The 15,862-nt window shown below is 35.0% G+C and overlaps 3 protein-coding genes and 1 long non-coding RNA gene across 5 annotated transcripts in view; 3 read left to right on the plus strand and 1 right to left on the minus strand.

The window, feature by feature from the left end:
• LOC147071850 (guanine nucleotide-releasing factor 2-like) overlaps positions 1 to 6,335 on the minus strand; it is a 162,562-nt gene extending 156,227 nt beyond the window's left edge. The window contains exon 1 of one of the 2 annotated variants that reach the window (XM_085946771.1): positions 6,159 to 6,335. In XM_085946771.1, the coding sequence (XP_085802897.1) occupies positions 6,159 to 6,195 (37 nt within the window). In that variant the 5' untranslated portion in view covers positions 6,196 to 6,335. The remainder of the gene's footprint in view (positions 1 to 6,158) is intronic. The other variant, XM_085946768.1, reaches the window with a different exon arrangement.
• LOC147071847 (uncharacterized) overlaps positions 1 to 15,862 on the plus strand; it is a 383,531-nt gene that overhangs the window by 272,589 nt on the left and 95,080 nt on the right. The gene's annotated exons all lie outside the window — the stretch shown is intronic.
• The window catches only part of LOC147071851 (uncharacterized), a 386,436-nt gene that overhangs the window by 82,187 nt on the left and 288,387 nt on the right, over positions 1 to 15,862 (plus strand). The window lies entirely within an intron of this gene.
• Positions 8,350 to 15,039, plus strand: LOC147071852 (uncharacterized). Its single transcript, XM_085946571.1, has 6 exons — positions 8,350 to 8,564; positions 10,098 to 10,725; positions 12,398 to 12,566; positions 13,284 to 13,378; positions 14,309 to 14,487; positions 14,581 to 15,039. Exons 1-6 carry the CDS (start codon positions 8,436 to 8,438, stop codon positions 14,797 to 14,799), a joined length of 1,419 nt encoding a protein of 472 aa, XP_085802697.1. The 5' UTR covers positions 8,350 to 8,435; the 3' UTR covers positions 14,800 to 15,039.

Below are 15,862 nucleotides of genomic sequence, written 5' to 3' on the forward strand. Positions count from 1 at the left end.
CATGAATTTCGAAAAAAATCAAAAATTCAGTATATTGTCAAAAAATATCAGTAGATCTACTGAAATTTCAGTAGACATGGCAACACTGGTGGAGGAACTGGACCGCGCGCCGGCACTTCTCCAGACAGTTTTATCAATATTATGTTACACGTGTTACACCCAATAATTATGAGTCACGTGAAAAAAGAAAATTACGAAATTAGAAAATTATTTATAAATTAAAAAGAACCGAGAACCAGTACGCTGAGCAAAGCTGAGGAAAACAATTAGTCAGTTCTATTTACACGTCATTATGGGAAAAGTATAGATCTTTAGCATCCTGTAACGATAATCGCTGTCGTTGCTGTTACGAAATTGTCAGTATGTAGGTATCCATCTAAATCTAAATATTAAAACATGTGCTTTGGAAACTGCAATCCGGCACCATTTGATTCGGCACTACACCACTACACTACGAAAGAGCGGAGGAATTGTAGTTCAACAAATCGCCGCAAAACCCTCCATACCGTAGTCTCGAATCTAGACGATACGTATGGTTAAACTTTTTTATATATAGATACCTATGCATTATAAATAATCTAAAAAAATCTATAGACGCTGTCAGCAATTGATAAACCTAATGATCCACAATTAATTCCTTAGTGAAAGAACTATATAAGTATCAACTTCAACCTATCCTTGCAGTTCATTATTACCCTGCCTTGACTACATAAATCAGATGTGTCCAATCCGTGACACGCGGGCCGCATACAGCCTCGGCTTGGGCGACTTTTTCTTTTTATATGTGGTCCAAGCGAAGCCAACGAGTTGGACACACATGTCGTAAACACAATATTATAAATGTACGAGTAAGTATTTAAGTATATACTCAAAGTAGGTAGGTACTTAATAATATATTATAAGTATATAACAATTAAAAAAAAAATAACGATCACCAAACCCTTAGTTAAGATAAATCACCACTAAAATAAACAAAATTGTTAAAGCACACAAAATAAATAAACTTACTTACAGACGCATGTCATCTTCAGAAGATGCATCTGGTGAAATAGTATGACAATGACACTGTTATGTTGTTATAACTTTTAAAAAGGTTACTTATTTTTCAATTTTAATATTATAGTAAATACGTGGATAGTCTTAAAAATACATACTTAATACCGAAAGCAAAAAGTTTGGAGAGAAGAATTTATACAATTTCAACGCCTTTCAGAATAGTGTCGTAAAATATTTTTTTATTGTATTGAATGTGAAAAATAAATACATTTGCCTCGCATACATACATCGCTTGATGGATAAAACAGGTGAGTGCCGTTCAACTACCTGAGTATCTGATATATAGATATAAATCCAAAGAGGTAATGCAGTCGCTGTTTTGGTTACTCGTATTATTATTATAATTATTGTTTACCTATTTACTAATTCTCCGTGTATTTTCTGTGTAATATTATGATATTTATATCTGAATATAATATCTACTTACATTATTACTATTACTATTATTAATATAATATATTATTATATTTATCCCATAACTCAAGTTTTTTTTATCATAATTAATTCCAGCAAAACATCGATTGCGTTGGTTGAATTCACAAATTCCGATGTAGCCGTTTTCAAAGAGAGTAGGTATATTGAGGTTTTCAAATTTCTACTAAGTATAGCTACATAGTAAAGCAGCTTAAAACTGTCACCATTTCAATGGGTGACAATAATAACAATGAAATGATAATAATATGAGAAGTTGTGGAGAATAGTAAAGGCTATAATTCAGCTGAGGCATGGTCTAACTAAAAAGGTCGTGACTACGCGATGCGCTGATTGTGCAAATGACGCGAGCCGAACGAAATATAATTTGTCATAAAAATTCAACATGCGTCCTTTTAATGTTATGTTTATTATTATATTCGTAATAATAATAGTATATTCATTGACATGTTTTCTTTTTCAAGTATATGCGGAACGTTTTTAGTCATCTTTACACGATTTAAGAATATTCCTCTGACGCCATCACAGCCAACTGCCAACAGATCGACCATCGCTCTCCGACTGGCAGCGCGGCCGAAATTACGTCCCACATTACTGTTGAAAATTATTTGCCGTTTCACTTATGTACGCTCTTAATAAAAGACACACAAGACCGTCACGGCGTAACAAGATGGACTTTTTATTTCCAAGCCCAATGACACCTTGCAGTTGAAGTTGTTAGTACTGGAAGAATATATTGGTTAAACAGTTTACCCTTCAGGGATAGTGGGAAATCAATCTTGAACATTTTAACACAATGTTAGGCATAACCCGCATAGGGATCAAACAATGCGCAAGACAGCAAACAAATGCGTCAGGCATAACACAGTGGAGATGAGTATGGGACATCGCTCAAATAAGAGTTCATTACGGACCAATTTCATTATCCAGTGTTTTATAGGTACTTGATAGATATTAAAATATTTCAGGGCCGACCAAGAATACACTGGATCTATCAGATGATATAATAGGCTGTGCGTGGCAATGAATGACTAACAACCAAGAAAAATGGAGGCAGCAAGGAGAGGCAATCGTCCAGCTGTGGATTCAGCGAGTCTGAGATGATGATGATACCTTATATATTTACTACTAGTTTTAGGCTACCCACTTTATTAAAAGTGTGTAGCTAAATACATAGTATGTAAAGAATAAGATAAATTGACCGGAAATGCAAAATACACTCAACAATTTATTATCCACGCTACTTGTTTTGTGAAACTACCGAAAACAAAATGAAATCAATTTTCAACATTCCCGATTTCACTTGTTTTCAGTTGTTTTAAATTAGAAATGAGAGCTCTTCGCGCACATACCTAATTACCTAATAATAGATAAACATTATGCAGCGCACTGTCTTCAATTGAAACAAAAATTTTATTCGAATCCTTGGCATACCACTACCAGCATCGCTATGGGAGCTGTTGCATGATTCAGTGCTTCAAATGTAATTTAATATTTTTACATATACAATTCTCACATTCTGTAGAAGGGGGAAAATATTGTGGAAAGCCGACATATAGATGCACACCTGCGCCATTATTCCATTGTTGTTATTATTACCTTGGTTACACCAAGCAATCGCTTAGACCCTAATAAAAAATCCCTATAAAAAAAGAACTCAATAATCATGTCGCGAATAATTCCACTCGCTGTTGGTTTAATGGAATAAATGCACACGAAAAAATGAAAGAAATTTGGGAAGATCATCAACACAGTGGACAGACAATATCGGGAACGATGTCTGAATCAAAATTGATACAGTAGGATCGTGTTCAAGATACTGATAATGTTTTGGATCGCCTGACACCTGTATAATATGTTTGTCCAGCCCGTTGGTGTGGCCGATTAGACAAAGATGTCAATTCTAAGAAGATCGCAGCAACTTACGGCCTCGCACACGGCTCTTCTTTATGGCGAAATTTGCATAAAGACATACACCCGTTTAACAACGGACCACGGCAACGTCACAGATTCACCGATTGGGTCATGGAAGAGCAGACAACCGATGATGATTTTTCAAGGAAAATCATCTTGTGGCAAATTTTCTTCTCAACTTAGCTTAACGTAAGCAAAACTGTCGTATTTGTGGCGAGGAAAACCCACGAGCGATTCAAGAGAGGCTGTCACGTGCTGCGAAAGTTATTGTTTGGTGCAGTTTTTGGACTGGAAGCGCCACCGGGCAGTACTTCATCGAATTGGCCGGAATTGGAAGGTTTCGATTTGGAAAACATGTGGTTCCTACAGGATGGGGTACATGCCATACAGCCCGTGAAACACGGGCTTTATTGCGTCAACATTTCGATTGCCGTTAAATTTCAAGATTTGACACCGTTGGATTTCTTTTTTGGGATTTTTTTTTTTTTTTTTTTTCGACCATGTCCGATCCTGATAGGATCATATGGGCCTCTACAGAGTGGAGGTTTGTATTGACAGATTTTATTTTTTACGAGAAATGGATGTCAGCCACTTGCTCAACCTATTAGGTCCATACCCTGACACACACAAATTGAAAAACAATATGTGTACTTGCCAGACCCAGGATTCGAACCTGGGACCCACGGCTTTGTAGTCCAACGCTTATGCCGCGCGGCCACCGTGGGCGGGATTACGCGAAAGGAATCGTCTTTGCCAACAATCTGAAAACTAATAATAACAAAAACTTAATAATAAGGACAACATCCGTAACGTTATGGCCAAGATAAAGCCAGAAATGTGTGATAAAGTCATCGAATAAGTCAAATTCACATAATATTTTATCAATCAATGCGTGTATGAGTCGAGAGAAAGGTCAACAATAAATCCTCGTACAAAGATACTTCTATGCTGTGGAAATCCATACTATGCTTATTCTTGAATGGGAAATGGGGATTCGCTTACATCGATTTATCTGTATAATATATATATTTAAATTGCTAGATTAGTTTAGCCATTGAACTTTAAACACTGATTTACAGTAAAAATAATAACACTAATGGTTCACCTGTCTTGACTAATTTAACGCCCTGTACACTGTACCTACAGTAGGTATGTACCACAGAACAGATAATAAATAGAATACCGATAGGCTATATTCAATACGCCGCATGTTGATGCAGGGTTTTTGAATGTGTGAGTGTCCTACGAAAATGAAGCACGCATTATGCACGTGCAATAGTGTGTGTAATACACCAACATTAAATGAACGTAAATGCATAAACCGAGAGCAGTTTTCAGTATTCGACGTACAACGTATTCTTGACACGTGTGTAAGTTTAACCCGGATTCTTCCTTACTCGAGTCGGTTACCTGCTATCGCCTTACCCGTTAAGTATTTCAGTTCCCATTATTTTTGAAATCCCTGGTATGTACCGACGGTATCGTAATTTGAAGAAGGTGGGATGAATCATTGTTACATTTCAAAATATTATCAGAAGCATATTACTTGGAAATTTAATAATCAATCAACCAGAGGCATTATAATAATATGTAACTGCTAGTCCGAATTGTATGGCAAATTACGACAAAATCAATATCCGGATAACCGGGAAAACATAATATTGTAGAAACAGTTCGCGCGATAAGGCGGAAGATGAAAGGTCAGAGATCAGCTGGTTGAATTATCTACTATAACCGTGTACGCTTTAATCATCCATTTGAAGTCCTGTGTCTGCTTACTACAATAATTAATTAGGATTAAATTCGTCACTGGCGTGTGACTCATTCGATACCTACCGAATAGAATACTCCTATAATAACTTGGTATGCGATTATTTCCTGTAAGCGGCATGGTATTCTCTTTTCAACTTTGTTATTCATATTTCAGATTATTCTACACACAATAAACTGTTCGTTTGCAGGTATAAAAGGGGCTTTTTATTGTATGTGCCTACATATTTTTGCCTTTGAGAATGCACGGTGGAGGAAGAAATAGAATTAATAAAACACATTTTATATACCTAGGAAGTATGTAGGTACCTACTGATTACTAATAACAGTAATAACTGCTGAATAAGTTTCATAAAATACCTATTAGAACTGTCAAACTACTCTGGTACCTACCTACTAATCTTACAGATTTTCAAGATTATACAATGTTATCGTTTTGAAATTGATTTAAATTTGGAACGTTTGACATCGCCGAGCAATTATTTTGTATTTAACTAGCCGGTTAAAATATTACAAATATTTTCAAGAGGATGAAAGAAGATCTTATGCAAATAAGCTACCTACTTCCTTGTCCGTGCGTATTTATAATTTTAAAAATAATAATATGCTCAATTTTCCGATAAAAATAGAGTCGTTGCATTCGACATAATAAAGAGAGGTATTATACTACAAACTTAGCGAAGCTTAATAACGTTCAATCAAAAGCATGAGACGGAAATTAGTCATAATTAAATAGTAAATAAACAATAATCTTTCTGCGTGATTTTTGACATTTCTCGATATATTTGAATGACTATCACGCCCGAGATACGTCTCAATTGTCACGGCAGACTTCCGATAGGCGTAAGTACGTAATTGATACGACAATTAAATGATAAAAATACCAAGTCTCTGTATAAATAAGAATCATTCCTCGGTCGGAATCATAAATCCACTTGAAAAATAAATAGGAAATATTACATAGTTATCGAGAGAAATAGTCTTACCTTGGCCATACTTATCGCTTTTCGGGGTAACAGACATCTTTTATATACACATTTTATCACTACATAACTTAAAACTTGCACTTTTTATTGTACACCAATTATTTTTATTCATATTTCGTCTTGTCAATACGCGGGGCACAATCTGCGGCCATTTTTGTATTATTTTACTTCACTGTTGGCATCTGGCGCAATCTATTGGCAAATGTTTGAATCACAACTTGTGATAAAATAAAATACCTATGTACCTATCTCTTCTTGAGTGTTTTGAACTTGTACGTTTTAATTTGTACGTACACCTACACGAATAGGTATGTCCAGACAATCCATGAATATAATATTTATATTGTATTTTTACAACATCAATAAAATTAGAAACCGACTAAATACGTACCTACGTATCTAGTGTGTGAATTTAAAATTGATTATAGTTAAGGTAAATTAGATGGATAACAAGCAAATAATGTTGACTTAACACGCGCGTTAACATAATTTTACTCCCTACTTCAATTATAGTTTGTCAATTTATGGCTACGGCCGTATGTTGTAGCTTAACTACTAGGGAATGACAAAAGAAATGGCGTATTTCAAAAAAACACTACCTTATTCTTAGGTCAATAATTATTATAAAGCAATCATTATTCATAAGATGTTTATCACACTTCAATGGTCAAAGATATAGCTTATAATAAATATCTTTAGAATCATCTTCAAATGTGTTAATCTTGCCGATTTTTTGAATAATAAAATGCCTAATTCTTGTCAAATTTGGGATCGCAGAGATTATCAATATAATTTTTTATTGTGAATATTTTACAAAAATTATCTCGTAATAAATTATGCTAATGGTTTTATAAATGCGTTTAAAAATTAATTAATTTAAAAAATCTTAACACCACTGCACAGTTATGTACCGAAATATGACTATATTCTAAAACATTAGAGCGAGAGGTTTAAAAGAATACTATTTAATGTAACAAAAATACTTTATGCAGTCATGAAATATTTAAAATAACTATAAAGGATAATAAGGCTTCAAAATTATATAAATAGATTATCTACAACGTTTAAGGAGTGTCCAGGATCATGGTTTGAAAATACAGTAAAAACTCAATTTTGACCTTCGACGAGCATGTACCCCCTTAACATTGAAAATATTGTTCTAGTGGTCCGGACCCATTGGAAAATACGTTTTGGCATCGTCAGACTTTTTGCGGTCGACGATACCGGCGAAAGATTGTAAATTTATTGAATTTCCAAAATATAATAATGCTTAAAAGTTGCTAGAGTACGTCTAAATCATGTTCCTTACTATGTCTATACTTACGTCTGCAATATTATCGATTTTAATTTTTGAATAATCTGTCAAACGCCGCCATTATTTTGGGCTCGCAGTTGACAATAGTAACAAATTATATAATTTAGGGTTTATTGTCTATGACAATATATTGACGTTCAGCCCAGTGTTTCCATGTCTACTGGAATTTCATTAGATCTACTGAAATTTTTGTCAGGAAAAGAAGGAATTATGATATTTGTGATGAACAAAAGTCACTTTTTACATGATTTTTTAAAAGACACTTGTAAGATTATGTCAATATGCATGCTTTCACCAAACACAATCTTTGAATTTTATACATTTTTGTCAATCTACTGATATTTTGAAGAAAAAATCAAAAAATCTACTGAACTTTGAAATTTTTAGTTGGCAACACTGGTTCAGCCTGTTCATTATTACCATCAGCGTTGCCATGTCTACTGAAATTTCAGTAGATCTACTGATATTTTTGGCAATATACTGAATATACTGATATTTTCTGAAATCTACTGATATTTCTTCATTTTTACAAAATTCCCACCAGCCGGGAAAAAAAACTAGTCATTTTTAGGCCTGCGGCGAAATTTTTTCTCCTAAAAAAACGAGCCGACCATGAAAAATAGGGAACCTGCGGCCCGAGGCGAAATATTTTTCCTAACAAAAACAAGCCGAGTATGAAAATCTGGGAACCTGCGGCCCGCGACGAAATATTTTTCCTAAAAAAAACAAGCCGACCATGAAAAATTGGGAACCTGCGGCCCGCGGCGAAATAAAACAGAAATCTACTGATATTTTGTCGAAACTACTGAATATTTTTTACACATTCTACTGAAATTAAAAATTTTGACTTGGCAGCACTGATTACCATAGACAATTTAGTCTATGGATAGAATAAAAAATTTTGGCTGTCATTTTGCGTAATCAATATAAACTTTTGGATGAACTTTTGATTCTGATTGACAATGGAAATGAAACTATTTCACGTTTGCCGAGCATGCATGATAAGCCTCGATAATCTTTTACAATACAATGCTTTCACGAAAATGACCGATGAACTTATCAACATGTTTACTATATGCACATCCATCAAGGTACTTTACAGAGAAGTTTCTCTTCGGAGACTTGATACTGACTACAACACGTTTATTAAATGTATTCATCATTCAGTTTGCATGCTTAATTCGTTCTGGTTCGGCGAAGCCGATGGATATTCAGAAACATTCATTTAAATCAATCGCCCAGGCTCATTAGGTTAGGTATTTTGTTACCTTCTCATTAACACGATTTATTGAGTAGGTATCCTTGTAAGCAAGAAATATTGCAATCATTCTCGGTTCCAGTTAATAAACTCACCTAAAAATAACTGTTTTTCGTTATGTACTATTGACAGTAATTTGCACAATAAAACTTGTTATTATCCATTATATTTATAATATGGTACAAAATTCACTGGCAATGCTAGTTCTTTTAATCCCAAAAAATGTAGTAGGCGCATATAGTACCTATTCTATCATTGTAGTGGTAATAATATTTTAAGAAACTTAAAAAATTTAACCTTTTTCATTGTAAACGCCCAATCTGTTTCCAAATATCCAATATGCTTTCAAATTATTGAAGTTTTTCTACAAATCTATCAATGAAATAATAAAATTTGTTTTGACGCAGGTTTGCGGTAGTAAGTATGTCTAAGAAATGAAACTAGTTCTATTTTATACTTCTGCAATATCATCTTATGTAGTAGAAATCAAACTGAGCATGGGTTAAGTAAATATGCCACACAAGTTTATGAAATTTAACATAATTCGATTCGACATATTGATAGCAAAAGCAAAATGGTGGCCGCCATTTGTTTCAAAATTTAATAACAAATCAAAACATAACAACCTATTTATTTCTGTGGTGCAGTAGCCTGTGGTAGGTTTTGGTTTGTGTTTAGGTCTCAAAAAGCTAAAAAGAATGGTGAAATCGTGTTTATTATTGATGAAATATAATTACAAATTAATAATTTTTATATTGCATAAATTGGTCTGACATACATTCATTCTACAATTCAAAATGTGCATATCGGGCCGTTTTTCTAATTATTTTTATGATGTGGAGTAATACTGTTTTTTTTCTTCTTCGTTGGGACTTCGTGACTGAGGATTCTCCATGGCTTGGCTCCGTCCCTCTTGGCATTCATTGGCACTCATAGTTTTTGTTATACCTGTGGTAATCTTGATTTGGTACGTCTTCTGGAAAGGACTCTTTCCTCTTTCCTCTGTCCTATCTAACCTTAAACCTAAACCAATTTTATGAGTTTTTTGAACTTCCTTTAACTGCCGAACCTAGAAGAGTGTGGTTTGAATCTAGAGTTCACAGATTACCTATGTAGTTTTTGGTACGTTTGGCAATCCACGAGACTCAGTTTTCACCTCCAGCACTAAAGGCGTCTAGTCCTTATCTTTAATTGGTTGAAAATGATTTCGCTGTGTATGGAAAATCCAGTATAATGTGTGGCTGGATTTTCACACATATTTGCATCACTTCAGTTTTTATGCAGAGTGCGCTATCGGGAAGATATCTGTAGGATGTTCTAAATATTCACATATTTTTAATTAACTAATTTCTGCTTATCTTTTAAGATTGCTGAAGACGATGGTTTGCCTTCCAACATTTGCGTCAAGTGCATGGACAACATTCACAGTTGTTACAATTTCATAAATGTTTGCAAAACCACGGATGCGAATCTCTGTGAATATCTTCGCGAGCACAACAAGAGATCAGTGAAGCAGGAGGCGGCGTCACCCGTGAAAGAAGAAGGATTCTTGACCAACTCGGTCAGTGAATTTCCGGAGGACGACCCGAAGAGTGACCTGCTCGACGATGACAATGATAATGAAAACTTTGAAGTCAAAATTGAACCGGATTTCTCACCTAGCGACGATTCCGATAATCTCGTCTCGTTAGCTGTAACTAATCTTAAGACGACCAGACGACTCAACCGATTAAAGTCTGGCAAAAGTAAACTGAAAGTCAAACACAAAGATAGGTTAAAGAGTGGTAAAGTGAGGTTGAAAAGTAAAAAGTCAAAAAGTAAGAAGTCATCGAAGCATGAGGAATTGAAACCTGTGAGGCCTTATAAGGAACTTAAGAAAGAGTACACCTGTCCTGTATGCGACGAAGCCATCCTCGGCAAGAGTGCTCTCAACCAACATCTGACAGAGCAGCATGAGGAGTACCGGAAATATGTTTGCCAACATTGTAACAAAGGTGAAAATTATTTAACGGTTGCATTATATTATTATGTAGATATATTGTGGTAAACACCATTATAATAAAATCAATGGTACTTAAAAATATTTAAATATTAAACTTATTAAAAACTATGAAGTTAGGTTAAGAAGAAGTGATACATTGACATGGGTCTTTATCCCATAAACCTCATTTTATTATAGGTTGATATTTTATATTAAACTTGATTACTTGCTAGTATTCCATGTGAGTTCATATGAGAGGCATCCAAATATCTGTCAACCAGTTGTCCCGTCTTGACATCCAATCGCCGGTGCCAAATTGGCCCACTACTATCTATTAGGGTGGAGACAATTTACTATGTTTCATTGATAAAAATAATCATAACGAACAATAGTTCATTTTATTAATTTTCATAGGATGTTTAATAATATTATTTTGTTAATATTTTTAGATAGGTACTTACAAATTATTTTTAACACTATGTATTGAAGTATCACATAAAGTAATTTTCAGTCAATTGTAATTAGTTTAATGTCTGGTAAATTGGTTCACTAGATGTTTCTAATACCTCTATACGCTCCCCGCAAAGATTAAATTTACTTTTTATTTGAACTAGCACCGAGTGTAAGTATAGAAACAAGGTGTAACTAGGTAAGTCCATCCTTTTGTGTATGTTATTATTTATTCAAGTCAAACTTAAATGGAAAAATGAACTGAAACATTCTAACATACCCTTTGGCGGCACCTAGCTAAAAATATTAATTAAACTTTGTCTCACCATACCTATAGTTTAGATTTGAATCATGACATGTTGAAGTAGAAGCAGGAAACTGCTGAATTTCAGCCAATTTTACTCGTAACACTACATCTTAGGTCTCTTAAAGGTCTAGGTTTCTTAAAGTCATTTAAAGTTATTTTGGGTAAAGTAAAATTTCGACGCCATGTCGTACTTGTCTCGTCAACTTTTTATTGTAAATTTATGTAATGCTATTAGAACTGTGAATAACGCAAAAATAATTTAACCTTTTCCTCTTCAATAAACCTAACCGCTTACACGTCCAGTAAATAAATAACCTTCGTAAAAGTAAATATAATACAATGATTATCATCATTTATGGAACTACAACCACGAGCAGGTCTTGGTCTCCTTCAAAAACTTCCCTCATTCTGGACGATCCAGCGCCGACACTCTCTTGTTGCGTTAACCAAGCATTTTTTTATTTCCTGTGGTGGTCATGCCATCAATTTTGGCCGCCCAGGTCTTTCTTGCCCTTGGGTGTTATGTACCTAGCCTGCCTTGCTAGTATATCCTTCGGTATTATATGCACGTGGCTTATCCAGCACAGTCTGCATTTTTATACGCCACATGATCTTTTCGCCCCTATAAAGTGTGAACAGCTCCTCATTATACCTTGTCCTCCAAATGACACTTTCTTGAACAGATAATACAATGATTAATAGAGGAACTTTTGACTTTAGTGATTAGCCAGTACATATCTTATTGTGTCCCTACTGATGTTCTAAACTGGCACACTTTGTAAGCACTTCAAGCGAAAAAGTTGTATTATTCGCATTCCGTCCTTTATTTGTCACCCTTTAGAATGTCCTGCCCCTGAGAAGCACATGATCTACCTTATGGAATATCACTGAAATATAAATTGATTTAGTCTATTCATTTTCTATGCAGGTTTTGCTCGATCCCACTATCTGACACAGCATTTAATAATCCACACGGACAAAAGACCATTCGCATGTGACCTGTGCACAAAGACGTACAAACAGCGCGGTCAATTGATCACACACAGAAGACTGCATACACAGGAACGACCTTATAGCTGTGACAAATGCGGAATGAGGTATGATTATTTGAATTATTTTTATTACTTTCATTTTAGATGGAGCCACCGTATTTAGGTCTGTATTAAAATTGCTGAATTATGTTCTTGCGTGCATGAGAACTGCCACATCCAACTACAGATTGCTGGAAGTAACAGTCTACGTAGAACTGATATTAGGAAAGGAAGAATATGAATATCAGTGAATTCATTTACTCACCGCTGCGAAGTTGGGTTTTCAGCGGTAGCTGTAATTAAAACCGAATATTAAGAGAGACACGGAAATTGAGAGTAGCTGTGTGTACTTTGATTCCATGATTTGACAATCTATGTAGTGAACAACAGGTTTACACATCTCACTAATTTGTCTTTAGGTCGCTGTGGGATGAATAAGTTTGAAAACCTATGGCATAGGGTGTTGAATATATCACCATAATCAGCCTCTTTCAATCCACTACTGGATGAATGGCTCCTCAAGCTCTTTCCACTCTTATTGGAGCTTTGTTCTTCGCTGCCACGTAATTCTGCCAAACCTAAATATTTCATCAACCTAATGTACCCTGGGGCAGCTTTTCGGTCTTCTTATATCAATCAGATACCAGTGAATTATCACAACACTGTTGCCCAGTTTTACTTATTGGTGTTATTACCGTGCTGAAACCCCTTGTCACCGCTTTGCCATTGTTTGCATCTGTATTATTTTCATAGTTTGCGATTTTTATGGTTTTCTATTTTCAGTTTCAACATGAAATGTGCCTTAGTAAATCACAGTCGCCTTCACCATGGGGATGAGCCAAACCTGTGTCATCTCTGCGGAGCAAGTTTTGCCCAAGGTATAAAATAATAACAATGTTCATATTATAATAAATATAATGTAAAGAGAAATAACATGTTCATCAAAGTAGAGGTTATATTACCTTTTTTACGAGGAATAGCTGTCAATCAAAATCACAACCCATTAGGTACTTGCACTGGATCAAAAACACATTGAAAAACAACATGCAGTTTTTTGACCAGTTGCAGGTTTGAACCTGCAACCCACAGCTTTATATTTGTACAGAAACGGTTGTTCTACCATTTAATCCAATGTGGCCCACAGAATAATAATACTCTGCACATCGTTAATGTACCTGCTAAATTGGTTATGTATTTTTTGCAAATAATAACCGGGAAGACAAAAAAATATACGAAATAAACTGTTTGCAGTATGCACAATTGAGGTGTTGAGGATTAAAGGAGTGCAAGTAACATACAAGTAAAAATATTTGTACATTAAATTGGATTCAAACATGTAACTGCATTATAATATGAAGAGTTATAATGCATAAATTTCTATTATTGAGTTACACTGCTGTGTCTTTTCAAAGCAACTTCAAACACTAATAAACATAAAGAAATATCAATAATATTTTTTCTTGGTTTAATAATACTTGTTGATCATTTGAAAAGAAGACCTAATTCTAACGAAAGTAGAATGTTAAACATGCAGGATTTACAATCGCATATATTTAACTTTGAAGTTGATTTACTCTCATCTCTGTTATGTTACTTGGATTACAACAATGCTCAGCTCCTCATTTTTTACCTCTGTATCATCACCGTCCTTGATCAAACAACTGCAGGATGAAGGTTTCTCTGAGCTCATTCCATTTCTCTCAGTCCTGTGAAAGTGTTGCAATATACTATCTTGGGTACCACTAAATTAATTTGGACTACGTCTTTATATATTATTTTGGTTAGTAATAATAGTTGTTTTGTTTTAGTTGGCAATTTAATGGTTCACATGCGTGTCCACACGGGTGAGAAGCCTTACTCGTGCTCCATGTGTCCGTTCCGGTGCTCCGTCCAGTCGGGGATGCGGAGGCATGAGCACACGCACACTAATCTCAGGGCGCACGTCTGTACTGTCTGCCAGAAAGGATTTAATAACAGCAGTAGTCTTGTGAGTAGATTGACAATTTTTTTTTAGAAGAATCATTTACAAAATTAAATTTGGAATCTAATTATTTTATGATGCGTATTTTATGTTCTCCAGGCGCGGCACCTGCGAATCCATACTGGTGAGCTGCCATACAAATGCGACTACTGTCCAAAGGCTTTCATTGACAACTGGAAGAGGAAGAATCATCTGGTCAAAGCTCACAATATTTCATTAGATACTATACCCCGTATGATACCCGGAAGAAAAAGAACATATGTGAAGAAGGAGAAAGAAGCCGAAGGTACCATTGTCATGCAAATCAATGGGAGCTGATTTCTCCAAACCTGATTTACTCAAATTTATTGGAATTTGGGTTGCCTCTGTGTTTTCTTTCTCCTCCTTCCTTTCTCTCTGTTTCGGGGCCCATTGCAGAGATAATTCAGAGGTAGTCGACCTCCTTCTTCTGTAGCGGCCCTCGATATTGAGTCTTTCGAAATTATTGTTTTCCCTTCTGGCTGTGTGGCTAAAGAATTGCAGAAGTATCCGGCGACATATTTCAGAGTCAGTCGATTTATTCCATTCATAATAAAGTAGTGCTGTTAAATTGGACCAAACTTAGTCTGGTCAAGACTTTGGACTTTTCCATCTTTCTGTATGGTGTTGACTATAAAAGCAAAGGAATATTACATTACTAATCAGTAAGCTAGGTGGTGGTAAACGGGGTGAATAGGAATGACGTGGTGAATAGGAACAGTTCCTATTAAAACGATTCAGAGTGGTGCAATTGCCAAAATGCTATCGTTTGCATTCTAATGTATGTTATTTGACAGTTAATTTATTTTCCTGCCTTTTGGAAACTGCGATAGGACAGGAAACTTGACCATTTGTTATTCGTCAGACGTGAAAAAGTTTGTTGTGATTCGCATGTTTTGCATGTCTGAAAAACTTTGTCGAACGTGGCTATGTCCAAGAATGAACATAATTAAATAGGTACATAATTGTGTTCCAGCTAATCCACTGATTAAAGAAATAATACAGTTTCTGTTTTCTAAATAAATATATTTTATTTAATCATGTCAAATTTGCCGTTTTTGGCTCCCCGTTCCTATTGACCTCATTTCATTGGTGAATAGGAACAGACCATAATTTTGGTAAAATATCGATAGCCAGTGAATATTGAGTGTTCCCATTCACCAAACCATACTGCTGAATCACAAACACAAGTTTTGGCAAGCGAATTTAGCTTTTCAGTTATTCATTGAATTTGAAATCTGAAAACGTTCCTATTTACCCCGTTTTACGGTAATTGATATTTTTTCCGCTTTCACTGATCATAAAATTTTTCAATACATTTCTTTGATCAGCTTTTGCATTAATATACACTTAAGCATATTAT

The sequence above is a fragment of the Rhyacophila brunnea genome, unplaced genomic scaffold (assembly GCF_057557595.1).
Source record: "Rhyacophila brunnea isolate RB1 unplaced genomic scaffold, BYU_Rbru_1.0 scaffold_2, whole genome shotgun sequence".
NCBI lineage: Eukaryota > Metazoa > Arthropoda > Insecta > Trichoptera > Rhyacophilidae > Rhyacophila > Rhyacophila brunnea.

Bases quoted from the DNA above. Each gene is read 5' to 3' on its own strand.
- LOC147071852 (XM_085946571.1), top strand. From the start codon at position 8,436: ATGGAAATGAAACTATTTCACGTTTGCCGAGCATGCATGATAAGCCTC. The intron at 13,379-14,308 runs GTATAAAATAAT...GTTTTGTTTTAG, and splicing joins CGGAGCAAGTTTTGCCCAAG to TTGGCAATTTAATGGTTCAC. The intron at 14,488-14,580 runs GTGAGTAGATTG...TATGTTCTCCAG, and splicing joins TTAATAACAGCAGTAGTCTT to GCGCGGCACCTGCGAATCCA.